At 58.4% G+C, this 27,946-nt stretch overlaps 12 protein-coding genes across 12 annotated transcripts; 6 read left to right on the forward strand and 6 right to left on the reverse strand.

Moving 5' to 3' along the window:
- Positions 1–441: 441 nt before the first annotated feature.
- Positions 442–4,856, reverse strand: B0I36DRAFT_436517 (heterokaryon incompatibility protein-domain-containing protein; the record flags this gene model as incomplete). The annotated part of the gene is made up of 4 exons (XM_046162827.1): positions 442–781; positions 824–1,200; positions 1,499–3,927; positions 4,681–4,856. The coding sequence occupies 4 exons, from the start codon at positions 4,854–4,856 to the stop codon at positions 509–511; spliced, it is 3,255 nt and encodes a 1,084-aa protein (XP_046005556.1). The 3' UTR covers positions 442–508.
- Positions 4,857–6,517: 1,661 nt separating this feature from the next.
- Positions 6,518–7,034, forward strand: B0I36DRAFT_369528 (uncharacterized protein; the record flags this gene model as incomplete). The annotated part of the gene is made up of 2 exons (XM_046159791.1): positions 6,518–6,678; positions 6,758–7,034. The coding sequence occupies 2 exons, from the start codon at positions 6,518–6,520 to the stop codon at positions 7,032–7,034; spliced, it is 438 nt and encodes a 145-aa protein (XP_046005557.1).
- A 633-nt stretch (positions 7,035–7,667) lies between these two features.
- B0I36DRAFT_338941 (kinase-like domain-containing protein) lies at positions 7,668–8,970 on the forward strand. Its single transcript, XM_046155848.1, has one exon. The coding sequence runs from the start codon at positions 8,006–8,008 to the stop codon at positions 8,876–8,878; it is 873 nt and encodes a 290-aa protein (XP_046005558.1). The 5' UTR covers positions 7,668–8,005; the 3' UTR covers positions 8,879–8,970.
- A 133-nt stretch (positions 8,971–9,103) lies between these two features.
- Positions 9,104–11,925, reverse strand: B0I36DRAFT_355783 (uncharacterized protein; the record flags this gene model as incomplete). Its single annotated transcript, XM_046157470.1, has 10 exons — positions 9,104–10,131; positions 10,213–10,398; positions 10,460–10,474; positions 10,541–10,735; positions 10,810–11,062; positions 11,141–11,338; positions 11,409–11,483; positions 11,574–11,699; positions 11,761–11,816; positions 11,880–11,925. 10 exons carry the CDS (start codon positions 11,923–11,925, stop codon positions 9,104–9,106), a joined length of 2,178 nt encoding a protein of 725 aa, XP_046005559.1.
- Positions 11,926–12,655: 730 nt separating this feature from the next.
- On the forward strand, positions 12,656–14,551 carry B0I36DRAFT_299531 (X-Pro dipeptidyl-peptidase protein; the record flags this gene model as incomplete). Its single annotated transcript, XM_046151981.1, has 2 exons — positions 12,656–12,849; positions 12,935–14,551. The coding sequence occupies 2 exons, from the start codon at positions 12,656–12,658 to the stop codon at positions 14,526–14,528; spliced, it is 1,788 nt and encodes a 595-aa protein (XP_046005560.1). The 3' UTR covers positions 14,529–14,551.
- Positions 14,552–14,691: 140 nt separating this feature from the next.
- Positions 14,692–16,069, reverse strand: B0I36DRAFT_299533 (Extradiol ring-cleavage dioxygenase, class III enzyme, subunit B). The gene is made up of 2 exons (XM_046151982.1): positions 15,884–16,069; positions 14,692–15,786 (listed from the first exon to the last, which is right to left on the reverse strand). The coding sequence occupies exons 1-2, from the start codon at positions 15,885–15,887 to the stop codon at positions 14,918–14,920; spliced, it is 873 nt and encodes a 290-aa protein (XP_046005561.1). The 5' UTR covers positions 15,888–16,069; the 3' UTR covers positions 14,692–14,917.
- Positions 16,070–16,602: 533 nt separating this feature from the next.
- B0I36DRAFT_436521 (uncharacterized protein) lies at positions 16,603–20,185 on the forward strand (the record flags this gene model as incomplete). The annotated part of the gene is made up of 4 exons (XM_046162828.1): positions 16,603–16,814; positions 16,943–16,997; positions 17,125–18,508; positions 18,563–20,185. The coding sequence occupies exons 1-4, from the start codon at positions 16,664–16,666 to the stop codon at positions 20,183–20,185; spliced, it is 3,213 nt and encodes a 1,070-aa protein (XP_046005562.1). The 5' UTR covers positions 16,603–16,663.
- A 237-nt stretch (positions 20,186–20,422) lies between these two features.
- On the reverse strand, positions 20,423–22,049 carry B0I36DRAFT_255202 (Aldehyde/histidinol dehydrogenase; the record flags this gene model as incomplete). Its single annotated transcript, XM_046150863.1, has 3 exons — positions 20,423–20,754; positions 20,839–20,954; positions 21,019–22,049. The coding sequence occupies 3 exons, from the start codon at positions 22,047–22,049 to the stop codon at positions 20,423–20,425; spliced, it is 1,479 nt and encodes a 492-aa protein (XP_046005563.1).
- Positions 22,050–22,929: 880 nt separating this feature from the next.
- B0I36DRAFT_369535 (uncharacterized protein) lies at positions 22,930–23,374 on the forward strand (the record flags this gene model as incomplete). Its single annotated transcript, XM_046159792.1, has 2 exons — positions 22,930–23,244; positions 23,303–23,374. The coding sequence occupies 2 exons, from the start codon at positions 22,930–22,932 to the stop codon at positions 23,372–23,374; spliced, it is 387 nt and encodes a 128-aa protein (XP_046005564.1).
- Positions 23,375–23,511: 137 nt separating this feature from the next.
- Positions 23,512–24,457, reverse strand: B0I36DRAFT_338949 (uncharacterized protein). The gene has a single exon (XM_046155849.1). The coding sequence runs from the start codon at positions 24,245–24,247 to the stop codon at positions 23,696–23,698; it is 552 nt and encodes a 183-aa protein (XP_046005565.1). The 5' UTR covers positions 24,248–24,457; the 3' UTR covers positions 23,512–23,695.
- Positions 24,458–24,689: 232 nt separating this feature from the next.
- On the forward strand, positions 24,690–26,476 carry B0I36DRAFT_389449 (uncharacterized protein). The gene is made up of 3 exons (XM_046161334.1): positions 24,690–25,270; positions 25,329–25,673; positions 25,750–26,476. The coding sequence occupies exons 1-3, from the start codon at positions 24,907–24,909 to the stop codon at positions 26,301–26,303; spliced, it is 1,263 nt and encodes a 420-aa protein (XP_046005566.1). The 5' UTR covers positions 24,690–24,906; the 3' UTR covers positions 26,304–26,476.
- A 97-nt stretch (positions 26,477–26,573) lies between these two features.
- Positions 26,574–27,314, reverse strand: B0I36DRAFT_255660 (metalloprotease 1; the record flags this gene model as incomplete). The annotated part of the gene is made up of 1 exon (XM_046150895.1): positions 26,574–27,314. The coding sequence occupies one exon, from the start codon at positions 27,312–27,314 to the stop codon at positions 26,574–26,576; it is 741 nt and encodes a 246-aa protein (XP_046005567.1).
- Positions 27,315–27,946: the final 632 nt, after the last annotated feature.

Here is a 27,946-nt window from a genome sequence, read left to right on the forward strand (position 1 = left end):
ATTCGCGTTCGGATTGAATGGACCCCGTCCCTTCACTGGACCAATTGGAGTGCTGCCCGAGCTAGGATCAAGACCGCGTTGGCATGTTTGTTGGTTGGCCAGGTCTCACATGAGTCACATTGGTCAAGCTCACAAGAACTGTGTTCCGCAGGACCGAGGCCACCAATGGTGGACTGCAGATCTCTGAAAATGCACAGGCCGCGAAAGACGGCTGGAACCAACAGCCAACGCCACTTGCGGTCGAATCCTCCGTAGCACATCGACAGCCCGGTATCAGGAATCTGCGACTGCAGAGCGCTCGATGCACCATCAGCCCTGACGCAGGACCTCCTCGACAGCACCAACGCGTGCGAGCGGCGCGCCCTCGACCAGCCCCTAGCCACGGCTGTCCACCTGGCAGATCTGAATGGCGACGGCCGCGCAGAGTACCTTTGGGTCGACGCCGGGGGCGCGGTCACCGCTTTTCTGATCCTCGGCAGCTCGCAGGGAGGAATTGACGCGGGCAAGGTCAACTGGCTGCCGCAGTGTCATTGCGACGGGTGTCGGAGGCGACCGGTGCAGCGTCCACTTTGCCGATCTCAACGGCGACGGGCGTGCCGAGTATCTCTGGGTCCACGAGGACAGCAGCGTCGACTGCTGGCTGAACCTCGGTGGGCCAAACGACGACCCGGACGCAGCCAAGGTCGGCTGGCTCCCCAAGGGCCAGATCGCGGCGGGCATCGGCCGAGACGGCGCGGGCGTGCGGTTCGCCGACCTCAACGGTGACGGCCGCGCTGAGTATCTATACGTGAACACGGACGGTTCAGTCGAGGCGTATCTTAACCTCGGCGGGCCGGACAATGGGCCCAACGCGGCCAAGGTCAGCTGGCTGCCATAGGGCACCATCGCCACGGGCGTCGGCATAGGGAGGGCAAATGCAAATGTCGTCTTTGCCGACGTCAACGGCGACGGGCGGGCTGATTACGTCGCCGTCTCGCGCGAGAACGGCAGTGCCCAGCTGTTGCTCAACCGGGCCTGACAATGGGCCCAATGCTGCAAAGGTGGTCTGGTACCACACGGAACTATCGCCACGGGCATCGGCGAGAGTGGCATGGGTATGCAGATGGCTGACCTCATCGGCGATGGCAGGGCCGAGTACGTAGATATTAAGCTTGACACATCGGCAATGCCCGTCTGGCTTAATGGATGCTGATACTTGCCCTTTTGTCTGAACGAGAGAGTAGGGGATTAAGCATGACGTCGCTTTCATATTCATTCGGATTCAGCGGCTCACACGGGAGCCTTTGCCGTCACGATGGGTCTCCAATGTTGAGCGCGCCTGCTCTCAAGCTCCTTGTAGGCTATCAGGCCATAAAATTTTCACATTGAGTCTGATACAGCCTCTGTTCAGCTTTTTCTCCAGGAGGTAACTGAAAATCCATCCTTGAATCTGAGCATCATTACTAGTCCGTAGAGAAGGACTAGGCAATTGTAAACAGCTCCGCCGTGTGATCATTACCTGAATGGTAAAAAGCCTCTCCATGCATCACACCATCCACATAGCACTCCCCGACAAGATGGAATATTCCCGCGGTCGGAGACTCGGTCAGAATATACGGCACGGAACCACCATACAAAACAACCACAATGTCTCCAACTTGTGCCATGTAGGGACACAGCCCAACCAAGCCTCTCCCCATGTCGAACACGGGTTTCCCGTAACACGGGAACCACTCTCCTCGACGCAACCCGTCATTGGAGCCGTGCATGTCCAGAGCTGACTGGTGGCACGCAACGTGACCCCTGACGTCTGGAATTAGACGATTATGAAACGAGTAATCCCGAAGCTTTGGCCCCTTCCATGTGCTCGCCTCACCGTTGGCGTCAAAAATGTGACAGAAGGCGTCCCACATGCCGGAAGATAAGCCATCATGCCAGGGTCGTGTAGCAAGAATACTTCCAATGCGCATTCCTCTGAGAGAGAGCATCTGCAAAGGGGAAGACGCTGTGACGGGACCAACCTCGACAATCCGGCCGCCGCTGGCGTCGTAGGAGAGCTTTTGATGGCTACCAAGGACTCCTTGGATCCACTGAGGCCGGCCTGCATGCCAGAAACTCCAAGATGCGTGACATTGTGGCACCTGGGCCGTTGCTCCGTGAGAAGCGCTGGTGTTGGATATATCGAGCCAGGTGCGCCTGTGCTGCGTATGAATAGCTGACAGGATGCGGAGAGACTTGTGATGGCCTATCCACCATTGCGTGAAATCTGCGTAGACTTGCTCCACGCTCTTGGTGTAGTCTGGCCGAATCAGTACGGGTAGGTTCTGGACATCTCTTGTTTCGTCGCCGAAAATGAGCAGTGCGAAGATCTTATCTCGAGGATCTGTAGCCTGCATATCGAGCGCGCTAACAAGAACAGTCAAAATGTCCATCCGCGGCGCCGGCAGGGAATGATAGGGATAGTTCCTCTGTATCTCAAATATGTCGTGCCATATTCTTGAGATCATATTACTGGCAACACCATGATCGTACCGGAGGCAATACTGACTTTGTAGAATGGTTGCCCAGGACAGTCTTTCGGAACCGCAATGGACAAGTATTCGACGATTCTTTTCGATGTCCGTTGCATTTATTGGCGAGTTCCAGACCTCTTGCAAAACCCAAACTCGAGTGAACCATGGCCGTTTGAAGATCCTGTCATTTGACATAGAAATCGTTTCGCCATTTGATATAACACCATGAAGGTAACGGCAGTGTCTCAATCGATGTTCGCCTGAAAGATTCGTTGATTCGTTCGTGTCGTACATTACTGCAATTTGTCGCAGTACTGACATGTCCTCTTCCGTGTCTGTGTCCAAATCACCTAGCCAGACGATGACATTGGTAGCTGAAGCATAAATCTGACTCATGAGCATGACTTGGCTCGCGCGCTCTGCGAGATCGCTCTGATTAATGCAGATTTGGTCGACCCAGAGAGATCTTTGATGCAAGGAAAGTCTCATAGACCGCAACGCCGAGAAAAGATCATCACCAATGCGAAGCTTGACAGAGACCTCGCGGTCGTCAATTCTATCAATGATGATCTCTTTGTTGTATTGGTCTGAACCCCAACAGTACGACAACGCGTCGTATCCAATTCGTGCCTGGCTTACAAGGTCTCCAGTGTGCAGCGAGGCCCTCAAAGTGCTGCCGCTGCTCTCATCCTCTGGTGCGATCCTAAGGATCCGTATCTCCTTGCGAGTCGGGTCGAGTGGTTTGTAGAACAAGGACTGACTGCTGTTCAATATGGCACCAGACGTTGCGCTTAGGCCTTCCGGAAATACGCGCAATGGTTGCATTTCAGTCCAGACCTCAATCTGTGCATGCACAACAAAGTTCACCCAGGCTGGGTAGAGGGCCCTTGGAAATAGGTGAATGGTGTCGCCAGGCTGAGCCGTCCTCAACCAGGCGCCATAGATGCTTGCGGGCGTAAATGAACCTCTTGAAACCCGATCCGGTCCGTCATCGCGATAGTCCCAGACGATTTCGTGTGTTCTTGGCTGGAGATTGCCTGGAATGTTTCGCTGAACTTCGCACCGATCAATGCGTTCGCGTCCTGACGAATCCATCAGAGTAACTTCAAACCACGTCCAGCTGTTGGAGTAGGAGCCGGGCTCACGTGGGGGTCCATCACAGAATCCCTGGTCGTGCGACTCTATCGTAATGGCTATGCGCCTTAGTGCTACCTGTTGGCTGCGATCAGGTCTAGGGAGCGCGATAGATAGATAGGGTATCTGAGGACAATCGCGGCAAGCCGCAATGTGGTCCGCCCTGCGTTGTGTATGGTATATCCATGAAGGGTCGACTTTGTGGATCACTTCCATCATGTCAAAGTGAGAGAGTGGATGGTTGCAGATGACTGTGGGAGGCTGCATAACCTCAACGTGTTCCCTCATGTGGGTAACAAGACTGTACATATAAGCACATTTATCCGTGCTTATTAATAAAGTCGCACTTCTATGTCGGGCTGCAGATGCACAGCCTTATGGACCGGAATAACTGCAAAAGTGATTGGTCAGACCCCGCACAGGTGCATTGTCATCATCTGAGACCGCCCAAGGCGCATATGGTCGCAACTTATCGTCGCCGGCGACAGCCTTCGGCACGGAATGCTACCGTGGCATCCACAAGCTTGGATGGGACAGCGATTCGTCCGTACAGCTAGCAGTGGATACGCAATGTAGTCGCTATTTCGCCCTTCAAAACTGTACTGTGTATGTTGAAGCCGATGACCCCTCGTCAGACGAGGAGGTTGGCCTCACATATATAGAAAACGCTTCGAAGATACTATGAGTTCCAACTAACAAAGCTTAATTACTACTATCTAGCTAAGTAAACCCTCACAAGCTCCAATTCTATAGACTTTAAAGTAGCTCTAGCTAGATATAGTTGCCGGCCTAGTGGTAGGCCAATTATATGCTCCAGCTCATGGACGATATGGAAATAGTTAACGGATGGGAGCTGGAGCGTATATGCAGCAGCATGCCAGGCCGCTATTTGCTGTTGCCGCACCTGCTGCATATTGGGACGTCGCCAAAAACGTTGAGTCGAAAACGAAACCTGTGAACCTGTCACGCTTGATGGATGTTCGCCTGGTCTGGATGAATGGATTAAGGCGACCTAGTCTCCGTCAGGATCGACAACGGCCGACTGAAGCATTACCTTTCTGTGGGCGCGGTAGTTTCTTCACTGGTTCCATGAACGGCTATTTGGGGACCGTTTGGCGCCGCTTTGGCAGCTGCGGGCCGGGGAAACGCTTGCTCGAGAAGGCTTAGCGGGTGGTTGGCGTCAGGTGTGAAGAGACTCCGGAAGTAGCTGGCCTCGTTCTGAAGGCACATTTTTCCCTAGCATCTCCACTACCACAGGGAATGCTCACAGCTTTGTGACAAGTGTAGACTCTGTAAGGACCAGCAAGGCCCCTTGGACGGTCTCATTCTGGCCAAGACTTCCATCCCGCATCAAAGAAACGCAAATACCGGCTTGGCCACTTCGGCAAAGCTGAAACCCATGATGTGGGACGGCTGTTGGGCCAGACTGCGAATGCCTACTCTTTGATTGTCACATACAAAACTGGGCTGGGGGGCCAGCTGCGAGGACAGATCTGGGCATTCCCTAGGCTCGAAGGTTGTCTGGTTTGTCTACCAGCAGGTAACAGCATCTGACCACAAGGCAAATTCAGACTTTTCTTGACGGGCAGTCTGTAGTACCCGCCCCGATTCCTGAAGAATGCCGCTCGACAAACAACGTCTTTGTTGGCGACGTCCTGTGCGGAGATGTGTTCCAGGGATACCATATGCCTCAAATGCACTGGCATGAAGCCCGCCGTGTTTATCACAGGCATGTAGCTCCGAGGACCAAAGGAACCGGGCAAGAACATCCTTGCCGGCCACATCTTGACGGTTAGAGTGGATCGATGAGCCTCGCGCTCGCCTTGTCATGAGTCTCAGCAAGTATCATTTGGTGGGCCAACATTCTTGGCCTGGAATGGGCGGGCATGTTGGGAGGCGGGCTAGGCTGTCCCGTGGTCATTTCCATGCTGGCGGCAGGTGTTGGTTTGAATGGCAAGCGCCAACATGAAGGCTTCCCGGCTCCCCGGCTGCCTGCGTCAAAGCATCTCACATTTGACTTTGCTGGGAACAGGGATCGGTCACATAAGCGCGCCCTGTTCTACGTGAGGAACAAAGCATGTATTGCGTTTGATACAGGCAGGTTCGTCAGAAGTGTTGATTGCTTCCTCAGCAGCATACCGGGGCCCATGCATGTGGTAGATGATTATGGCAAAAGGCGCAGTCCAACGCGTGTCCCGGCAGTGCATGCCGCTCAAAGCTTTTCAGTGGAATGTAAATAGTGACATGTCTTGTGTGTATCAACAGACGCTTTCATGGGCAGGGCTGACCACGAGTTCTCTTTGTGCATCGAGTTGATAGGTGATTTCTTCATTTGACTCTAGTCTTGTGTACTCCTGAGCCGCAGTCCTCTCCTCGAACGAACAAAAACAGCAAGTGGCGCCTGAACACGAGCTCATCCAGCAATGAAGTTGGTTCGCTGCCTTTGACCTCCATGAGACCTACGAGCCATCATCCACTACCATTCCAAGTCACGACCAAGCTTGAAGAACGCACAATCAAATATTGAGCATCGGGATCACTACTTTCTTTGATCTCATCTCATTGCTGATAACCCACTCCCGTCACGAGGAATGATCGAGTTGGCGACTCTGTCCAGTGACCTTCACTGGGAATGGTGGTCACGAAATCGTCTGGCAAAGAATTAAACTAAGGGAGCATAGCTCAGAGACCACAGGGATGAGACAACAAAGAATGAATACGTCGATGGCTCTACCATTTTGCCATCACGGTACATGAACAAAGAAGCGGGATTATGTATATCATCCAGCGTCCCAAACGCTAGAAATGAGCGGAATACGACATTGACAAGCCGATCCCGAGCATCTGATTGACTTGCTAACGTCCAGCAATATTCTGATTGATCGCCCATCATGTCGGTAATGAAGGCTATCAAATTTGTCTTCCGGAAAGAGGTTCCGCGGGTTGACCACAAAGCACTCCAACTACTCGCATACCAAGCGGCATGTCAAGCCAAATTCGAGGACGCCCATCTCACGAAAGAGGACAAGCAAATCACGAAGATCTTTGTGCGGTAAGACTCTCAAGCGTTGGAAATCAGACCTGGCTACGACATTCTGCTATGAGGCTAATTGCGCACGCGACTGGAACAGAGCCGGTTTCCATTTCTCCACTATGATAGGCGGAGAGGTGCAAATTGACAAGAGAGGGGAGCACTTCACCTTTTCTTTCAAGACGCGCTATCTTGAGCGACAAGGGGAGCATCTGACATCCCACGGCTACGTCAAAAACAAAACCCAGCGGAAGGAACTGGACGAGCCAATCTTTGCCAGGGCCATCAGGAAGGACAGCGATCTGAAGTGGGGTGATGAGCGAGTGTGGCCTGATGGGGATAGGGGTCTGGTGGTGGTGCCTTGGGAGGAAGACTGAGGCTGACGCCAAATGCCGAGTTTGTGTAGTGGAATGGGTGATGCTTGCAGTTGGCTATGCGGGAGGTGGGGAGTAAGGCAGGGAACGCACGGTCACTGGGATAGGGCCACCGCCCACGGCAGGCTGGTGTCGGCAGGTGCCGTGGACGGGAAAGTCAGCGGTGTGTAGAGGGCTATTTGTTGGTTGGTTTGGTGTTGGTCTTGCTTGGCTTGCTTGTTTCTGCGCGCATTTTTTCTTTCCTAGTCTTGTTGGCTCTCTCTTGTGGGGCTTCGCCACGCGCCTTCACAATACACTCGTTTAACACATCTGCATTCCATCTGGCTGTCCAGCCGCCTCATATGTGACTAGCTGTGTTCAAATAACCAACTATGGCTTGCCGACTCTACTCGTTCCCTCGCATGCTCTTGCGCAGGCCACACATGCCGAAGCGCGCCATGGCCAGACACAGCAGCAACAGCAGCGGCAACGCCAACTCCGACCTGTACCTCCACCCATACCTGCTTGACGAGTGCGAGTCACCGCGCCACTACAGACCGGGCGGCTATCATCCCGTCGTCATCGGCGACACCTTCCAGTGCGGTCGCTACCGTGTTGTCCACAAGCTTGGATGGGGTGGCGGCTCGACGGTTTGGATGGCAAGGGACACGCAACGTGGCCGGCATGTCGCCCTTAAGATCTGCACTGCGCAAGATGAAGCCCATGACATTTCGCAAGAGGAAAAAGCTGCCGTCAAACAGTTGGCTGAAGCCTCCCAGTCACCTTCTGCCTCACAGGGCGTCGGCCGCCATCTCTTTTCGTTGCCCCTAGACAGCTTCAGCATCGACGGGCCCAACGGCAAGCACCACTGCCTCGTGTTCAGCTTGCATCGATGCTCCCTCCGCCTCGCCCTGTACGAGGGAGCACACCTCCGACTCGAGCCAGCCAGGTCGCTGGCTGCACAGCTAGCAGTCGCCGTTGCGTACCTCCACAGCATGGGCATCGTCCACGGCGATCTCCATGTCGGCAACCTCATGATCGGAATGGACTCCAGTAGAAATCCAAGCATAGATTCACTCTCAACGGACCAAATCTATGAACAGTTCGGCGCGCCCAAGCCTGAGCTGTTCCCAGGCGGCGGCGGCGGCAGCCAGCCCACGCACATGTACCCGTTTATCTGGCTCGGCAAAGGCGCCAAAGACTGGACAACCAAGGAAACACGGCTCGTCATCGCTGACCTGGGCACCTCCTTTCTTCCATCAAAGCACATTCGTACATGGTCCGGAACCCCATTGGGCGTCCGACCTCCCGAGTTACACTTCCTTTCCGCCGGCACGCCTCTCGGGCTACCATCTGACATTTGGACCTTGGGGTGTACCCTGTTTCACATCCTAAGCAGCTGCAGCCTCATGGGTAGCTACTTCTGGAGGCCGAGCAACATGATCGATGTGGCCATGCACATGTTGGGGCCCTTGCCGCAGGCGTGGTGGGACCGCTGGGGGGTCCTGCCTTCGGGTGACGAGCAGGAAGACGAGCTCGCGCAAGAACGGCGTGCCGGATGGCTGGACAACGGCGTCCCGCTGCCGCACAAGCCGGGCTACCAATTGACACTCGATGAGCGCTTTGAGAGTTGCGTACAGGAAAACCGTCGCCTGGAGTGGTTCGTCGAGGGGCTGAGCGACGTGGAGAAGGCGGCTGAGCAGATGAGCGATGACGAGCGGGACGCGCTGCTCGAGATGATCCGCGCGGTTCTACGCTTCAATCCTAGTGAGCGCCTCACTGCTAGCGAGATCTTGGACACCCGATGGATGCGAGAGTATGGACTGCCCGCAGCTGAGAAGACCTGGGGTCGGCCAATATGGCCTTGACATTCCCAAGAATATGGGCTGCCCCTTTAAAGGCGCAGAGTCATGATCTTGAGAACACAACTTTGATCCGATAGATAGAACAATCACCACTCGAGTTTTCTTTTGACTCACGCCTCTCGATCATCATCCCCAATGACACACAAAGATCAAATGCTTCTCGGTTGTGACTTTATTGCTTACGGCTCCTCTCCTGCTCCATCATGACTCCCACTCCTCGTTCCTCCATCAGCCAAGCCTCGAGACCTTGTCAAAGGCAGCAACCCCCGTGCCCTCCTCCACCTTGGCCTCGATGATACCATAGATTGGCAGCTCCGCCAGCCTCTCGGCAATGTGGTGCAGCGTCGGCAGCGACTTCCAGGCGCCCTTGTCAAAGGCGACGCTCGCCTCGCCCGACCGCAGCGCCGTCTTGATATCCCGCGGCCCCACGGCCATGCCATTCTCAATGACCACGGGATACTCGGCGTCGGCCTCCCCGGGCGTCCCCACCGCGGGCACGTACCGGTACACCAGCAGCTTCTCGTTCGGTCCCGCGCTGCTGCTGGCGCCGTTAGGAGGGCCACCCGCGCCAGGAGGACCACCTGCCGGATGACCGTTCACAGCCAGCGGTGCAGCAGCAGGGGGAGGCACAGCCGAGGGATCGAATGGCTGAAGCCCAGACGCGCTGACATCGACAAACTTATGTCCACGCCAGCTACATACCGTCCTCACGCTCGAGCCATCTCTCGTGACCACAACATCCGCAAAGACCTTGGGCATCCCCAGCTCCTCGCGTCCCGTGGTGATCGGATCGGCCGCAGACTCGAACAGGACAGGCAGGAAGGTGCCCACGGTGGGAGGGCCAGGCACGCCAGGCTTCTGGTACTTGACCCCGTGCACGTACAGCCCGAACACGTTGTACCCCGTCCCGCCGAGCCAGGCGAGGTTGTCGAGCTCGATGGTGATGAAACTCGCCTGGGCGACGGACCCGGGTGCCGCAAAGGAGAAGTCTGTGTTGTTGGGGAGCAGGCCGCGGAGGTAAGTCGCGGAGGTCTTGAAGCGGACGGTCGTGGTTGTGACTTTGGGTGGTGGTGGCGAGGAGGACGGGTCAGATGGGTTAGAGAGGTATGGGTTCTGGCGTGGGCTGATCATGGGACCAAAGGAGACGGGCAGGCGCATGTGGACGGGCCCGTTGCGCGTGGCGAGGAGCTTGCGGAGGGCTGCGGTCGAGTTGTGCCACTCGTCGTGGCCATAGTTGTAGGCAGTAAACTTGAACACTGCGGAAGGAGGAGCGCGAGTGAGCAAAAAATGAAAAAAGACCACATTTCTGGGGAGCGCGATGCCGAATATCGACTTACTGTCAAAGTTCTTGCGGGCCTCCTCGTCCATGTCCTCGCCCATCATTCGCGAGATCTCCTGAATCCGGTGCGCTCGCTCATCACGGAGCTTCTGGTAGAGGGCAAGACGCTCAGGAATATCCTCAGGGGTGACGCCTAATGGCAAGAGAGCCGACAGGGCGACGGCATCTTCCATGGCGACTCCCGCTATGTCACTCGGTTAGTACTTGATCGTTACCACAGTATCCTCACTCTGGAGCGATCATACCTCCTTGTCCCTGGTCTATACGTCACACTTGTTAGTGAAAGGCACACTGGATATGCCCTGCAGGACGAGCGTCGGACTTACGTGGCAGGAATGGGTGGGCGGCGTCGCCGAGAAGCACGGCCTTGCCATTGTACCAGTTCTTTATCCGCTCCATGTCGAACAGTGTCCAGGCCTTGACAGACTCGCCGTCGACGAGGCTCAGCAGGGCCTGGACCGCAGGCGGGAAGTCTTTGTACGTCGCCAGCAGGGCATCCTTGCTGCCTCCTCGACTCCAGTCTGGTCGTATTCCCGTACACATCAGCCATGGTCCACAAAATCACGTCGGATCGTGGTTCAAAACATCAACTCACCCTCGCCCTTGGCGGACGACTCCTCGCTCGGGTGGATCGCGACAAAGTTCATCATCGTGTTCCTGTTACACGGGTACATGATGAGGCGCCGGTTGCCACCGATCCACAAATTCATGATGCCCTCCCTGCGCGTGAACGGCTCTGCTTCGGGCACGGCGCGGATCTTGTCATGTGGCACGAGGAACCGGAACGCGCTCTTTCCCGAGCCGCGCGGCTTGATGTGCTCGCCGGCAACGACCTTGCGGGTGACGGACTGAAGCGAAGGACGGTGAGTTAAAAGTCGGAATAGGTGATGATCGCGGGAATGATGCGGAGGAGGAAGCAAACTTACGCTGACGCCGTCAGCACCGATGATCAGGTCACCAGAGGCCGTGGTACCATCTTCGAACGTGATAGTGCCGGCCTCGGCGTCGACTTGCATTACGCGGCATCCCGTCTTGAGAATGGCGGGCTTGTTGGGCCCTTTGGCGCCGGTCGCGAGGTCTTGGAGGGCTGTGTGCAAGCCCACGCGATGAGTAAGGACCCACGGCTGTCAAAAGCGTATCCGGGTCAGTCAATGGTGATTCCAGGCTTTGCAAATTGCATATCTGGTTCCTTACGTGCTGCCACAGACCTGCCCCTCGGGAGGTGTCGATGTCGGCCTTGATGTTGCCGTGGACGTCCCATTCCGTCACCTAAACTTGCAGTCACTCGTGAAGGTCAGCGACTAAGCGCACTTGTTGAACCCCGCCAGAGTAAGTGGACTCGGCCGCTCGCAAACTCACCCCTTTGACTGGGTTGGCGCCAATGTCCTCGGGCACGAGTCCAAAACGCTTGAGCAGGCCGTATGCGTTTGGCGCGATGTGGACAGCCGCGCTCGTCTCTTGGGCGAGCTGAGTGCGCTCAAAGATCTGGTTCGGTAGAGTTAGCATCAGTTCGCGACGCTTAGGGATAACGTAGCGCGCCACTCACTGTGATGTCGTGGCCCTGGTGTCGGAGCACGGTGGCAGCCATAAGGCCGCCGATACCTGCAAGTCATCCTGTCAGCGAGCAGAACTGCAACGTAGCTTACTCTGATGGCAAATACGTACCGCCGCCCACGACCAGGACCTTGAGAGGCTTATCCGTGGTCGCCATGTCGTGCTTCTCGGGAGTGTATGCAGGCACCGACAGGGATCTGAATCAAAAAGTGCGAGAAGTCAGATTGCAGAGAGGAGAAGACTGGTGTGGCCACTCTGACGATTGGATTTATTGGGAATAAGCTTTCACGGCAAAGATCTTGCACACAGCTCACAGGCACATTCAATGGGGATAAAGAGGCGCCGCCAGTCGGGCCGCTTAGCACCGTGCCGCCGATACGTTTCCCCGCAACGCCACCTCGAGAGCGGCCGTATCGGCATCTGTATCGCCCAGGCTCTCGATCTAGATGCACAGAGCGGCTCCTCGTGACTGTCTCAGGTCAACTTGGTTGCCCGTGACCAGAGTACTGCCACGGTGTTGTTGCACTCGGGACGTCGGCCCCGCGCGGGCGAGTTGGGGAAAGTGGAGGAGAACTGCTAGTGGGGGAGTCGGAGAAGAAGAGGAGAAAGAGGGGTCCATCCCCTGTAGCTCGAGCGCGAGCCGAAGAGTCGGAAGGAGTAGCTCTGGCCCGTGCCGAAGCTCGACTGAGGGGTCCTCTGGACTTTTTGGGACTTAGACAAGGCACCCGCATTCCGTCATTGTCGTTGCTGCCAAGTTCCTCCTTGATCATTTTGATTTCACTTCTGGCTTATTCACATCTCTGTGCTCAGTTGTCCTCACCTTACTTCTTGTGTGTCATTGCTTAATCGGAGACTTCAACCCACACAAGCGATCAGCAGCCATCGCCATGCCCAACGAGATTCGCGACCTGCGCGTCGTGGACGAGACATCCTTCCCCTACGTCTTGGAGAAGGACGTCTCGGTGCCACTCAAAGGCCGTCGTGGCGTCGTCCGCTGCAATGTCTACCGGCCCAAGACTTCCGAGCCCGTGCCTGTACTCGTGACATATGGTCCTTATGGCAAGGACATCTGGTACCAGGAGTATGTCATCATTCCCCGCATGAATGATGCATCGTTGAATTTGAAGTCCGAAGAATGAGCTGACACAGTGTTTGTCGTCCCGTAGCTTCCACCCCAAGTCCTTCTCCGAAGTCAACCCCGAGCACAAGTCTGCCCACGCCGCCTGGGAGACGCCCGACCCCGGCTTCTGGACGGCCGCCGGCTATGCTGTAGTCCGCGCCGACGAGCGCGGCCTGGGCCAATCGCCCGGCCTGCTCGACACCATGTCACGCGGCACCTCAGAGGCCTTCTTTGACGTGGTCGAGTGGTCCTCGGAGCAGTCCTGGTCGACGGGCAAGGTCGGCCTGTTGGGCATCTCGTACTACGCGGGCTCCCAGTGGCGCGTGGCCGCACGCCAGCCCAAGGGCCTCTCCGCCATCGTCCCCTGGGAGGGCATGTCGGATTACTACCGCGACCGGTGCCGGCACGGCGGCATCCTGTCGGACGGCTTCATCCGCTTCTGGTGGAACCGGCAGGTCATTACGAACCAGTACGGCCGTCCGGGCCGCAACGCGAACAAATGGGGTCCCGACACGATCGAGGGCGACCTGCCCGAAGAGGAGCTCGCCGCGAACCGGCAGGACCAGACGATCGACAACGCGCAGAACCGCTTCCGCGACGACGCCTACTATGCCAGCAAGGAGTACGACATGGGGGACATCCAGGTGCCCCTGCTCAGCGTCGGCAACTGGGGCGGCATCCTGCTGCACCTGCGCGGCAACATCGAGGGCTACGTCCACGCGGGCAGCAGGTTCAAGTACCTGCGCATGATCACGGGCCGCCACGACCTGCCCTTCTACTACAAGGAGGAGGTCGAGATCCAGCGCAGCTTCCTGGACGCGTTCCTCAAGGGCGAGGACCGCGTGGGCTGGTCCCAGGAGGGCAAGGTCGCGCCCGTCTCGCTGGTGCTGAGGAAAGGCAATGTCGGCTTCAACGACGCCGAGGCCGAAAAGGTGTACGAGCGCCGCGAGGAGACTGCCTGGCCCATCCCCCGGACGCAGTACACGCCTTTCTACCTTACGCCCGACCTGGGCCTTTCTGCCACCGACAAGCCCAAGCCCACCGACACGAAGCGCAAGGTCTCGTACCGGGCCCTGGGCACGATGAAGGACCAGAAGTTTGTCCAGTTCTCGACAGCCCCCTTTGAGGAGGAGACGGAAATCACGGGCCACGTCGTGGCACACCTCAACGTCTCGGTCACCCCGGATCCGGACGGGCCCACGCCCAGCGACATCGACCTGTTCGTCACGCTGCGCTACTTTGGCCCCGACGGGAAGGAGATCTTCTACACGGGCACGGCGGGCGACCCCGTCCCGCTGACAAAAGGGTGGCTGCGCGTGTCCCTGCGCAAGGTCAACACCGAGAGCCCCAAGCACAGGGCATACCTCCCACACCGGGACTACGCGAGCAGCGACGTGCAAAAGGTCGTACAGGGCGACATCTACGGCGTCGACATTGAGGTGTGGCCTACGCAGGTCGTCGCCGAGAAGGGCGGGCGCATCGTGTTCGAGGTCGCGTCGGGCGATACCCAGGGCAGCGGCATCTTTACGCACGAGGACAAGAACGACCGGTCGCCAGAGGTGTTCCAGGGCGTCAACAATATCTGCTTTGGCGGCGGTCTGGAGAACTATGTCACGCTGCCAGTCATTCCGAAGGCGTAGATCGGGCACGATGTTGGCGAGCCATGTTTGTAATTAGCATAGAGAATAGAAGAGCACGTGACATTTGAAAACACGTGTATTGGTCTTGGGGACATTCTTTGCGGTTGTGAAACTTGCGTCACTGCCAACGTAGGTCTTTATTTGAAAAGCAAAAATTAAAACAGGTCTAGTTATCATGTCTCATCCCCAATCTTTTGCACATTCATCATTGATTACAGGATGGACCTTGACTCTCAAATGATGAAACAAAGCATGCAAAACTCTTTATGCCATCCAGCTAGAACACAACATGCAGTGACAGGTCAATGTGACAGGGTCAAGATGAGCAAGGCGCTAGGATATTACACTATCGACAGGCAAAGCAAAACAACCAAATCTAGTCGGCAAGCCTATGCCGCCGCCGTAGCCAGCGTCTTCGGCCACGAGCCAATGGTAAACTGGCTGTTGCACATGTTTGTCAACTCCCACGTCTCGGCCTTCAGCTCGCCATAAGACCCGGTATCCTCCTCGTCACCAGCCGCCCCCGCCACGAACAGGGCCGCCATGAAGTGGTCGTCGGTGCCGTGCGCATCCCGGTACTGCGGGTGCTTCATGAGCCGCGTCATGGCCCTCCGCAGCTGGGGCCCCGAGTTGTTGGCCATGACGTCCTCGACCGACTGGCGGAACTCGAGGGCCCAGGGCTCCGGCGGGACCTCCTGCGCAAAGTTGTCCGAGTAGCGCAGCATGGGGCGCCAGCGGTTGCGCCAGAGGTTGTGAACGGCGCCACCGGAGCCGATGATGAGGTAGCCCTCCTTGCGCAGGTCGCGGACGGCGTCGCCGACGCGCATGTGCAGGTGGGGGTCGAAGCGGAAGTTCATCGAGATGAGCACCGTGGGCGGGCAACCTGCGGGGAACATGCGGATGAGGATGAGGTAGGTGTCGTGGATCCACTCAAAGTTTGGGTTCTCGTTGGCCTCGATGCCCGCGGCGCGCAGGAGGGCGATGCACTTGTGGGCGCCCTCGATGTCGGGCACGAGCTTGTAGTCGGCGTACTTGGACGGGTGGACGTAGGCGACGGGCGACTTGCCCGGGTTGACCGTCGTGGCGACTTCGACGCCCTCGCCGAGCGCGTCCCAGTGGGCGCCCATCATGACGACGCCCTTGATGTTGTTGGCGAGGGCCGCGTCGCCGGCCTTTTTCCAATAGTCGGCCGCCTCCGACTCCTCGCCCAGCATCATGGTGGAGCCATGTGAGAAGAAGTGCACAGGTGTGAGGGGAGCTGCGGAGGTGGAAACAGAGAGTCAGTCTTTGTGTTTTTGTGTCTTTGGTGGCGGCGTGTGTGTGCCTGGCCGGGGCTCTTGTCAAAATCAACTTACCCATGATGTGTATGTCTCTGTGATGGCGGGCTTTGGGTCTAACGATACCAGTGCCTTTGGAGTTGGTTGCTGGTGGATACTGGCTGGCGGTTGAGAGACAGGCCAGGGGATCTAAAGATGGCAAGACGAGCTGCTTGAAGGGCTGTCGATTGGGAATCTACGCGTGTCCGACCTGGCATACATCCGTGCGGCGTTGCAGAACAGCCATGGAGAAATCCCCAGGTGGCAATGCAGGCCCAACCGAGCGCCCGGCAGGAACGGAGCTGGTGGGTGTGTCGCATCTCGGGAGGTGGAGGAGGGGACTCGGCCCAGAGTGGAGAGCGGAGCTCATGAGTTGCCGTGCCCCGATGCTGGGTGTTTACGTCAGCAGCCGCGGAGACCCCACACCCGTGTTCCAGGCCTTCGGCGGCGCTAATCCTGAAATGGCCCTGGTCTGGGGCACTAGTGGCTCCCATAATTTCAGCAGGTGGAGCTTCCCCCGCAGCGGCCCCAGACCCCCCAGACGGGAACCCCAGAGGCCCGGCCAGATCTGCCCCAGACCCGGCGCCCTTCGTTCCCCTCGTGCCAGTTACCCCTCGCGGTTTGTTCCCCCAGGCCACACCAAACACACAGGACCCTGCGTGTCTCTTTTTCCTGCTGCTGCCCTGCTCCTCCACCTCCTCCACATCCCTTCTCCCTCTCCCTCCCTCTGCTCCTGCGACTCCTCCACCGCGACCGCGACCACGTCTCGCCAGCCTCGCACCACCATCTGGCGATGCTCGTCTGAGCGTCCGGCCCGGCATGGACCCCTCGCTGGCCTCTGACCCGTCCTCCATTGTCGCTGCCACCGACTCTGCTCCTGCGGCGCCTGCCCCGGGGCCGCTCTTCCAGTGCGGCACCTGCAAGAAGAAGTACAAGCGAGTCGACCACCTTGCCCGCCACGTCCGCTCTCGTATGTCTATGTCTTTGCCGTTGTCTTATCTCGGCTATCTTGTGGCTGTCCCGTCAAGGCATTGTTGATGTGCAGATAGACCCGTGTAGAAAAACAATGCGATGCTAATTGTACAATCCCGTCTCCAGACACCCAGTCCAAGCCCTACCCATGCCGCATCTGCTCCAAGTCATTCGGCCGAGCGTAAGTACCTTTTTTGCCCTCACTCAAATGTCTTATCTCTTCATCGCGATCGCCCATCACGCCCTCCACCACCGGCCCCAACCGAGCCTAGCTAACTCTAGGGCGTGGCTGTCCCCCTTCCTCGTAGTGACCTTCTCAAGCGCCATGTGGCTGCCCATGACGTCCAAGACCGCGGAGACAGCCTAGGTGCTGTCAATGGCCGCCGTGCCTCTGCTGGGCCTGGCCGAGTCTCGACTGCCTGCAAGACCTGTGCCTCGTGCCACCTCCGGTGCTCTGAGGAAAAGCCCTGTCGTCGCTGTGTAGATCGCGGCCTCGATTGTGTCTGGTCTATCCCGCCTGGCCTGGACGACATAGACGGCGTTGACCAGACGCAGCAACAACAGCACGGCGGCCCACGGGCTGACAGCAGGTCGCCTCGCCCGCAGCATGCCGACCACGAGATCGAGGTCGATACCATGGCTGCAAAGACAAACATGAGCCCGCCGCTACCAGGCATCCTACCTCCACATCATGACCACCAGATGGGGGACGGCAGAGGCCTTCTCTCTGCAACGACCCCGAGACACTCGATCGATGCAATGCATGCCAGCAACAACTCTCTCGACGGCCTGTCATGGCAGCAGCGCCTCCCTCCTCCCCCTCCTCCACCACCTCCTGCTCCGGCAATGGCTCCGCCCGTCCTCGACCAGGGCCCCGACATGCACAATGGAGGCCCTTACCACCACCAGGATCACCCGGGTGAGCCAGGGATGGGCTTCATGACGACGCCGTACTTCTCGAATGGCTTCTTCGACATCAGCGGCGCATCCGGGACCTGGACGCCCATGGGCGCTGCTGGCCACATGAACATGGGAGCCAGCATGGACCTCGACGACATCGACCTGCATTTTCTCAACTCGTACAACACCAACCTGCCCTTTGAGATTGCCAGCGACAGCGGCACGAACCACACGCCGCAGGCCCTGCCGGACAACCCGCCGAGCGCCAGCGCCAGTGCCGACCTGGGCGGCGGCAGCCAGCACGCGAGCCGGATCCCCAGCAGCAACGCGTTCCGCAACTCGTACTGGAAGTTCCAGCCCAACGCACACGACCACGCCAGCGCCGAGGAGCACAACCTGTCGCTGCCCGCAGACAAGGACGGCCAGACCTCGACGACGGCGGCGTCCAAGATTGCCGTCTCGCGCCGGCTCACGACTAAGCCGCTCAGCCTCAACGCGCGCGACAAGATCCTGACCCTGGTCGTGGACAACTGCCGGCCCGAGAACCTGAGCCGGGCGGTCGCCTCGTTCCCGTCGATCGAGCTGCTCGATGCCCTGATACACTACTACGTGTCGTCGGTGGTGGTGCGCGCCGACTCGTTCATACACCTCCCGTCCTTCAACCCCAACGACAAGAAGGCCGAGCTCCTCGCTGCCATGGCCGCGGCTGGTGCGGTCTTGACGTCGGACCCAGCGCTCATCAAGCTGGGCTCCGCGATCCAGGAGTGCGTACGAGGAGCTGTGCCAAAACATGTAAGCTGATTCTTCTCAGTCCTTATCCTACAAACGACTAACAAACATCTTCAGTGGGAAAGAGACAACTCGACCACACGCGACCTCGAGCTCTCCCAGGCGTGGATGATCAGCCTCGAGACGGCCATCTGGAGCGGGCACAGCCGCAAGGTCGAGATTGCCGAGAGCTTCATGCAGCCGCTGCTGACGATGCTGCGGCGCAACGCGCGGTTCCGGCCTTCCGGGTACACCGAGGTGAGGCTGTGGCGGGACGACGAGGGCGCCACGCTCGAGCACAAGTGGAGGGACTGGGTCGCGCAGGAGTCGTTCAAGCGCCTCGCGTTCCGCATGTTCCAGCACGACACGGACTCGTCGCTCGCGCTCATGATCAACCCGCTCGTCTCGTACGCCGAGGTGGTCGTCGAGCTGCCCTGCTCGGGCGAGCTGTGGTCCGCGTCCAACAAAGACCGCTGGAAGACGGCTTTCCTGCCTACCCAGCAGCAGCACCAACATCAACAGCAACAACAACATACTTCCCCACCAAATGGCCTTTCTGCTCCTGCTTCTTCTGCCGTAGCCAACAACAACAATAACCACAGCAACACTGCCTCCTCCTCCTCCTCGGCCCTCACCATCGCCGACTGCATCGACAACCCGACATGGCACCTCCCGACCGACGTACTCACCGCGTCCATGGCGTACCTGTCGGTCGTCTGGCGCCTGGCCTGGGAATACCTGCAGCTCGCGTCGCTGCAGAAGCGGTCCCGCCCCCAGCGCTGGAACAGCTACCTGCTCTTCTCGCGGCACGAGGAGCTCGTCAAGCTCCTGGCCCGCTTCCGCCTGTCCCTCGACGACGTGCCCGCCTCGGTCAGCCACTCGCACTGCATGACGGTGCTCATGCGCGCCGAGCACATAGCCCTGCACATCCACGCGCCCTTTGAGGACATCCTGCGGTTCGCGGGCATGGAGGGGGCCGAGCAGAGCCGGCTCGCGTACGACGCCGTCGTGCTCGAGTGGATGCGCTCCGAGGGGGCGCGCAAGGCCGTCTGGCATGCCGGGCAGATCCTGCGGTGCGCGAGGACGGCGTCGCGCATGCGCGTCCAGGGGCCCCTGGCCGTGATTGTGTTCCATGCTAGCCTCGTGCTGTGGGTGTATGGCATGATGTACGCGGAGAGTCTGGGCGATGGTGGTGGTGCTGGTGAGCGGGTGGGAGGGTTGAATCACAACAACAACAACAGCAGCAGTGCTGGTGGTGGCGGTGGCGGCGGAGGGAGTAATGGCGACTTGAGCATGTACGGTAGCACGCCGGCTTCACATCACCAGCATCAACAACAGCAGCAGCACAGCCAGATCAGTGAGGATCTGCGGCTGCGGCCCCTGGTCCTGGTCGATGACGACGAGAGCGGCGCAGTCCAGCGGTTCATCCAGTTTGACCGCGGGGCGCCGGCGATACAGAAGCGGGTGGCCGACTTTGCCAACAGCAGCAACAGCAGCAGCGGTGAGACGGCAGGCCCGCCGACCCAGCGCATCTCGCTGTTCGAGCCGGACGGCGTGATGGAGGCCATCATCGACATACTGTCCCAGAACCACCCGCCAAAGTCTAAACCGCCGCTCGTGGAGAACTTGATACAGGTCCTCACGGAGCTGGCGAGGTCGGCGCCCCCGTCGGCGGCACGGTCAGAGCAGTCGAGGGGATAATGTAGGAATGTAGGAAAGGAAGGAAAAGTTCCAATGATATCCTGATTTGGTTTGCACGATATCACGAATCACTTTGCTCACGCATGGCCGGTGGTAGTAGTTCATCCTTTGGGTCTCAGGGTCCACTGTGTTATGTTTTCATGATCCTCTCTCTCTGTCTAGTCTACAACGTGTGCCTTGTACATAGCAGCCTAGGAATTAAGAAGAAAACCGGGACAAAAGAGCTCTCAACCATCCTCACAACAGCCGTGCCTTGGCCGTCCGGAACGCATACCATCCCACCCAGCCCGTGCACGACAGCACCACGCTCAGCAGGATCACCCCGCCCGTGACGATGCCCTGCTCGAAGAAGCCCAGCGCGAGCCTGTTCTTGAGCCTCTTAACTGGCGGCAGGGCCTTGGGGTCGAGCACGACGGCCGTCGAGTGCGGGTTGCTCATGATCGAGGCGATTGTTTTTGACAGCACTGTGGGGACAATGTGCTGGGGCTTGGGGAGGGAGAAGAGGATGGTCGGATAGGGCGTGGAGAGGGCGACATTGTACGAGGTCGTGGCGGGTGTCATGGGGCCGACTTTGGAGGTGAACGCAGGATTAGCATTGGACGGCCCAGGTGGAGATTGGGACTGGTTGGTCGAGACGGAAAAGGGTTGCTTACATAGTATCTGTAGAGGGATCTGGTTGACAAAGACGATGCTCGTATCCACAAACTGGCCAATGTACTTCGCCGGGTCTGGCTTACTGAAAACGTATGTTGCAGCTAGTGTGCCGTGTCTGTTTTTTTTTAATCTCCTTGTCAGCACCTGGTCCACATTATTTTGATGTCAAAACAACTGACCTTGGCGCAGTGTCAATCGCATCGTCCATGCTCGTCACCGAGTGCAGCACCAAGCACGGCTCCGAGATCTTGCTCCTGAGCACCACCGACTGACGGCTGCTCACATCGACAATCGTGGCCTCGGGGTTAGACGAGATGATTGTGGCCGATCCCTCCTCGACCGCCTTGGCTGCGACGCTCGACTTGCCGCTGCCCGCCGGCTTCCTGCCCTTCTTACTCGCAGTGATGGAGTCGGCCGTAAACCGCGCGGAGCTGGCGGAGAGGGCGATGATGAGGTCCCGCTTCACCCACTCGTTGACCAGGACCAGGTCAGGCGCGTACGGGCTGCGTCCGCCGAGGCTGAAGCGGGCAGCGACCAGGGCGTCGGCCGCTGCTTGCACGTCTGCGTCCCGCTCGACAATGGCGACTGTGCGGGCCGATGGGTCGGAGGAGAGTGTCGGCGTCCTGGAGGTTGTGGGAGAAGAAGAGGACAGTGTGCTGCCATTTTGGACGACCCGTAGGTGCCGGTGGCCGATATCCTCGCTGTCCAGCTCATCGTGCACCACGGCGAACACGTCCTTGTCGAGCGCGGCGGCGACAATTTGGAACACCAAGGCGGGAGTCTGTAGGAGCGAGTTGCCCTTCATCTGGACTATGACGGTGTTGCCCTCTGCGATGGCGGGGGCCAGGGCAGAGACGAGGCTGTACAGAAACGCATGGGGCGCGGGCTCCTCGATGATGACAACGCCATAGGGCTGTCTGCCGCTGGCAAAGTCCTGCCCCCGGGCGATCGAATACTCGTCCTTGAGGGCTTGCTCGGGGTTCACGGCCGTGCTGATCTCACCCAGCAGGCGCAAGGCGAGGCGGGTCTCGAGTCGGACGTCGACAGAGTGGTAGTCGGGGTTGTCGTTGCTGATGGCCGCCTCGATGCGGGCAGTCTCCCTGGACAGGGCGTCGTGGAGGTTCTTGAGCTGGGTCTGGCGGTAGATGGGGTTGGCGAGGCGTCCATCAACGGCGGCCGCCCGGACCTTGCTCAGTTGGGGGCTGGGCATGGTGATGTCGTGGCAGGCGAGGTGTGTGAAAAGAGCTGGGCGTGCTGCAATGGTCACTTGGGGTATAGTGCTAAGACGGAAGCCGAGAAAGAAACCAGGAAAGAAGAGCAAAAGAGGGCGCCGATGGGAGTTCTTGGTGGTTTGCCCCGGCAGATAAGCAAAGCAGTCCACACGAGAGGGCAGACACAATCGCGACCCCGGAGCTTGCAGTGATGCGGATGTACTTGCGCAAAGTCCTACAGGCGAATAGGAAGAAGGGGACAGCCGTAGGAGGCAAGAAATCCCGTGTGGACGCGTGGGAAGAGGGATTCGAAGCTCGGCGACGGCAGCTACAAGCTCCGTCTCGGGTGGATAACTCGACCAGCGGCCGCGGGTGAGAGTTGGTGTCTAATTGTTGGGGGCTGTGGCGGACCGGCCGGCCTGGATGGTTGGAGTCGAGGGGTCTGTCTGACTGCCACACCTTGAGCCATGCGGGCCAGGGGTCGTCTCCTCCACATCCCGATGGGGAGGTTGTGTTCTCCGCAGGGGCCTTTTGGCCCTGTAAGGTCAGAGGTTAATTCGGCCCACTCGGGACACACGGTCGACCTGGCCAGGCCCACCACCACCACCTTGTGCCGAGGACCCCGTCCGTCACGCGGGATCCTCTTCGGTTCGGCTGGGTTCTTGAGTCGCTCGCCTGCCCACCCTGGGCCGCCCTGCCAGTCCTGCTGTCCTCTTCACGTGGACAATCTGACGCTCATCGACGACGAGATAGCGACAGCGAGGCCAAGACTCAGGACATACCGAACGACGAGGCCATCACGAACCATCTCACCTCTCAAGGTCAAAAGGAAGGCGATACATCCACAGCTCCTCCACAGCCACAAAAACTCTCAAAGCCATGTCCGCCACCACCACCGTCGTCGAGACCCGCACCGCCAGGACGGTTCTCGACGACTACGCACTCCACCACTCTGGCGGCGGCGGCATCAAGCCCACGCCCACGACTGCAGACATTGAGAGCATCAACACGTCATCATCAGCATCCACGGCGGGCGACGTCGAGGCCCCCGTGCCTTGGGACCACTCGCACCGCCGTGTGCCGCCGTACCGGCCCATCAACCGTGAGCGCGACCAGTCCGGGATCCGCGTGTACCAGAACAACATTGAGCGGACTTTTATCACCACCATGTTCACCGGTGTCTTTTTGAATTCAGTACGTTCATCTTATCTCTTGGGGTATCTCCAGGAGCACGGCACTAACGAAATGACAGGCGACGGCCAAGGCAGCGCGGATTGCGTTTGGTGACAAGTTCCGTAACGTGCCTGTGGGAGGAGAGATGTAGATAGATCCGAGCGAAATGAATGCTTGTTTATCTGATTGCCAATATTTGCTCCTTCGCCTTGGTATGCTTGCTTCTATATAACCCTGCACGTGTAGTTGAGAGGACACAAAATACAACACTGGGAGCGTGTCAGTTCCATTCAAGGCCAGACGCGTTTCTCGTGCGCAACAGTTCGGAAATGCCGATACCGAACGGCCATTGGTATTGTTTTAACTTGTTGTATATTCTGCTTGGTCGCTCTTCATGCATGCAAGCTCCACTACAATACTAGAACACGCTGTGCAGATTGCTCATCTTCGCAAAAAAGCAAGCACCAAGCCTCTATGACGAGTCCGCCACGCCGTGCATCCCGCCCAGATCCTCCTTGACCTCCTTGCCGGCCACGGCGAACGGCTCGACGGGCTGGAGGATGTACAGCATGCGACCCCACTCGGTGTCGCTCATGTTGCGCCACGCGTGCATCGTCGCGCGCTGGACACAGATGTCGCCGCGCTTCATCGGCCGCGTCTCGCCCGAGTCGAGGACGAGCTCGATATTGCCCTCGAGCACGACGCCATAGTCGAGACTGAGCGTCTTGTGCATCGGCGACGTCGCTCCGGGAGGCATGTCGACGTACCGCAGCACCGTGCCGCTGTTGACGACAAGCCCCGGCGGCTGCTTGAGGAATTCGGTGTAGACATTAAGGTCGGCCTTGTCGGCCAGCTTGGCGGGGAAGGAAGACGTGACGTAGCACTGCGCAAAGGCCGCGTCCCCGGCCCGCAGCTCGTAGAAGGGGGCGTCCGCAGGGACAGTCGTGTCGACGACTGCAAGACCCTCGTCGTTGGTGGTGGTGATGTACCGCTTGGGCAGGTCGAGCTTGCCGTGTAACGCCATGGTGGGAGATGTGTCTGCTTCTAATCTGCGCGGAAGATTCGAGGTGGTGCGAGTGATGGTAGTAAATACTCCCAAGGGGTGACAGTAGAGTTTCTGTAAGCTGACAGATTGACGCAAGTGGCTTGGAACGCGAAGGATAAAACAGCAGAGAAAAAGAGATTATGTGAGCCAGTAGAAAAGAACAGAACCACGGCATTCCCCTCTATCCCCTCATCACCCAGAGTGGGATCACGAGTGAGGGGATCATCATACCGGCCGTAGTTTGCCCCGAGCGAGTTCGGGATGTGGGCTTGGACCGGCCACTGCGGATGTAGCTCCGCACGGGACAAGGGATACTGGAGTGGTTCGCAGGAGCAGGTTGCGGGGGGCCTTTGGAGCGCGAGAGCGAGCTCCCCCACGAAAAACCCCTGGAGCCCCTCCACTACTCCTCATTGCGTTCCCTACCGAGCCGGGTCGGCGATGCTTTCCCCCGCCAGCCGATGACGACGTCGGCCTTTAATTCAGCCCGATCTGTAGGGTGAGCGTGGCAGTATGCCTCTTGCGAAAGATCGTATTCTTGTTTGTCGACTTGTAATCTTGTCCAGTGATCGTCAGCTTTCTATTCCTTAGTGCGCAAGCTTCGTTTGGCCACATCCGCACGAAACCATAACAGAAGGACAATGTCGGACCCCAACTACGCCTCCCACTTTTCAGAGCGCAACATTCCCTTTGGAATCGGCTCTTCCGCTCAGTTCACAAGTCCGCAGGCCGTCACGCGCCTGGAAAACACCGTCATCTCTCTGAGTGCTCTGCACAGGCATGGCTTTTTCAAGGACATTGCGGCGGCACAACTGCCCGAGAGCGCCCTCAACAGCTCCACCCTGAACGAGTTCGCTGCTCTGCCCAAGAGCACGCACAGAGCCGTCCAGGCTGCCATCCGCGAGGCGTACACGCAAAAGGGCTTTGACGCGTTCCCAGAAGAAGCAAAGGAGAACCTGGGCCATGTGAAGCTGCACTTGCCAGTACAGATCGGCGACTTTACAGGTATGTTTGACCTCCAAAGCCCCAAGCTTACAACACTAACGCCAACGGAAATCACCAGACTTTTCCTGCAGTCTCGAACACGTCAAGAACGCAGGCCGCATCGTCGTCAACAACCCCAATCCACCGCCCGCCTTCTTCCAGTTGCCCGTCGGCTACCAGGGCCGCTGCAGCTCCATCCTCGTCTCGGGCACCGAGATCGAGCGGCCTATCGGCCAGTTCCGCTCGCGACCATCTCCGGGCTCGAACGAACCCCCCACGATCCTCTGCGGGCCGTCCAGAGCGGTCGACTACGAGGTCGAGCTCGCGGCCATCGTGGGCAAGCCTCTGCCCATGCGGAAGCGGCTCAACGCAAAGGACGCGGAGGAGCACATCTTTGGCTATGCGCTCTTCAACGACTGGAGTGGTAAGTTTCCAGCTCTCATGCCAGCTTTGAACTTCGTCGAGAGTCCGTGCTGATTCTTTCTTGTCCGCCTGTACAGCCCGCGACATCCAAGGGCTGGAAATGGTGCCCCTTGGACCTCTGAACGGCAAGTCCTTTGGCACCTCCATCTCCCCATGGATCGTCACCCTCGACGCCCTGCAGCCCTACAAGGCCGCCGTGCCGCAGCCCGCCCACGCACCCGGCGGCATCCCAGCGTACCTCCAGGACCCGGACAACTCGTCCCACGACATCACGATCCAGGTCGAGGTTCTCTCCGGCAGCAGCGCGACGGTCACGGGCACGACCAAAGTGCAGACCATGTACTGGACGCCCAAGCAGATGCTGGCCCACCTCGCTAGCAGCGGCAGTGCCCTACGAACGGGCGACGTCGCGGCGACCGGCACGGTCAGTGGTGAGACACGAGAGAGCTTGGGCAGTCTGTTGGAGGTGACCAAGGGTGGCACGGATCCTATAAAGCTGGTGGATGGCACCGAGAGGGGTTACTTGCAAGACGGGGACTCGGTCCGGCTGGTCGGCTGGGCTGGTAGTAAAGATAGCGGCGTCGGATTCGGCGAGTGTATCGGTGAGCTGCTTGCCGCGAGGCCTTTATGATGCCTCCCATGGGCTTCGAATTCCTAGCATATGCATTCACCTCCTCCAAGCGCTGAGCAGAAGTCTTGGAATCGACACTGGATGGGAGCATCACTCTGTGCATACACCAGAGACAGCACCAATGATCTAGAACTGATCGCATTCTAAAAGGAGAGATATAAAGATCCATGCTCGTTCTATGTACCATGCTCAGCTAGTGATAGGCCCTTGTGACCCCGACATCGGGGCCAGCCCGATACCCCTGTCCCACTCCCCAGCCGCAGTCGGCCCTCAAGAATTCTTGCGATACGTGTTGTACATGGTAATCATGCGCTGCCGCTGGCCCTCGGTGAACTGGGTGTAGCATGCGTCCGTCGAGTAGTCCATGTAGTTGTGGATGGGGTCGAGTCCAGGGCTGCTCGGGCACGAGTCTCTGCCCTCTGGACAGCCGACGGTGGCGCTGATCTGCTGTGGCGTGTCGGCCACAAAGTCGCCCGTGCCGGCACAGTTCTGTCCCTCAAAGGTATGCAGCAGGCCAAACCAGTGCCCGACCTCGTGCACGGCCGTCAGGCCAAGGTTGTAGCCGGTGTACGCGCCTCCAGGGACCGATGCACCGTCGATCGAGCACCCATCCCGGATGAACTTCTTGGAGCCTGGCTTGGGCGGGCCGCGGGGGAAGTAGCAGTAGCCGAGGTTGTCGTCCTTGAGGCGCTTCTGGAAGTAGATGTTGAGCGTCTTGTAGTCCCCCTTGCGTAGCGCCGCCTTCATCCTCTTGGTCTTCTTGTCGACTGCCCAGCGCTTGTTAATGGTCCAGTCGGTGCCCTTGAGGTTGAACTGGATCCCGTACGGCTGGTACGCCGCGTTCATCACCTGCAGCTGCTTCGTCATGGCCGCCTGCGGGATGTAGCCATCGGATTCGTTCTTGCTGAGTGCCACAACATGGAAATATGTGTCGACCACAAGCGTAGCCGCTGTGTCCACTATCCCCATGGCTGCATTGGCCGCCTCGATGACCGACGCGTTCCGGTGCATCTCTGCAATCTCTTTGTCGCCAAAACTGCCGCAACTGCGTGCTGGCTGACCGGGTGCGACGGCTGCCGTGGCACCGGCTGCCAGCGCCAGTATGGTGGCTAATCTTCGTATCATGATGTCGGCTAGATACTGACTGACTATCGGTGTAACAGAACGCTTTGTTGGAGAGGGTTTCATTCGGGCCTCCAGCGACGGTTTGCAGTGAGATACTGCTCCTTTATGAGCACAAACGCACACCCGGTGAAGTGGTCTCAAGATCCCCATTGTGGCTGGTCCTTCATTCTTTGCAAAGGTGGCAGCCTCGTTTATGTCTCAGTTTTTTGCCTCCCTTTTCGTCCGCCTCAGCGTGGAATGAAACACTCCATAATTTCAACCCACCACACCGAGAATGTCTCAGGCTAGGACCACATGTTCCCACGCTAATTGCAGGATGTGAGAAACTATTATTACACGGATCAAAGCTCGAACGGCCCAGTCAGTCATCTACATGCCAGGACTTTAGCCCCGAAGTGCTGGGACTCGTGAAGCGCCATCCCTCGTCACTTCAGCTTCTCGCCAAGTTATTTTATCTTCGAAATAGACGCCCAAGTCATTTGAGACAATGTGTTGTCAAAGTCATGAGGGTAAAACTT

This window comes from Microdochium trichocladiopsis (assembly GCF_020744255.1).
Source record: "Microdochium trichocladiopsis strain MPI-CAGE-CH-0230 chromosome Unknown B0I36scaffold_13, whole genome shotgun sequence".
Classification (NCBI taxonomy): Eukaryota; Fungi; Ascomycota; class Sordariomycetes; order Xylariales; family Microdochiaceae; genus Microdochium; species Microdochium trichocladiopsis.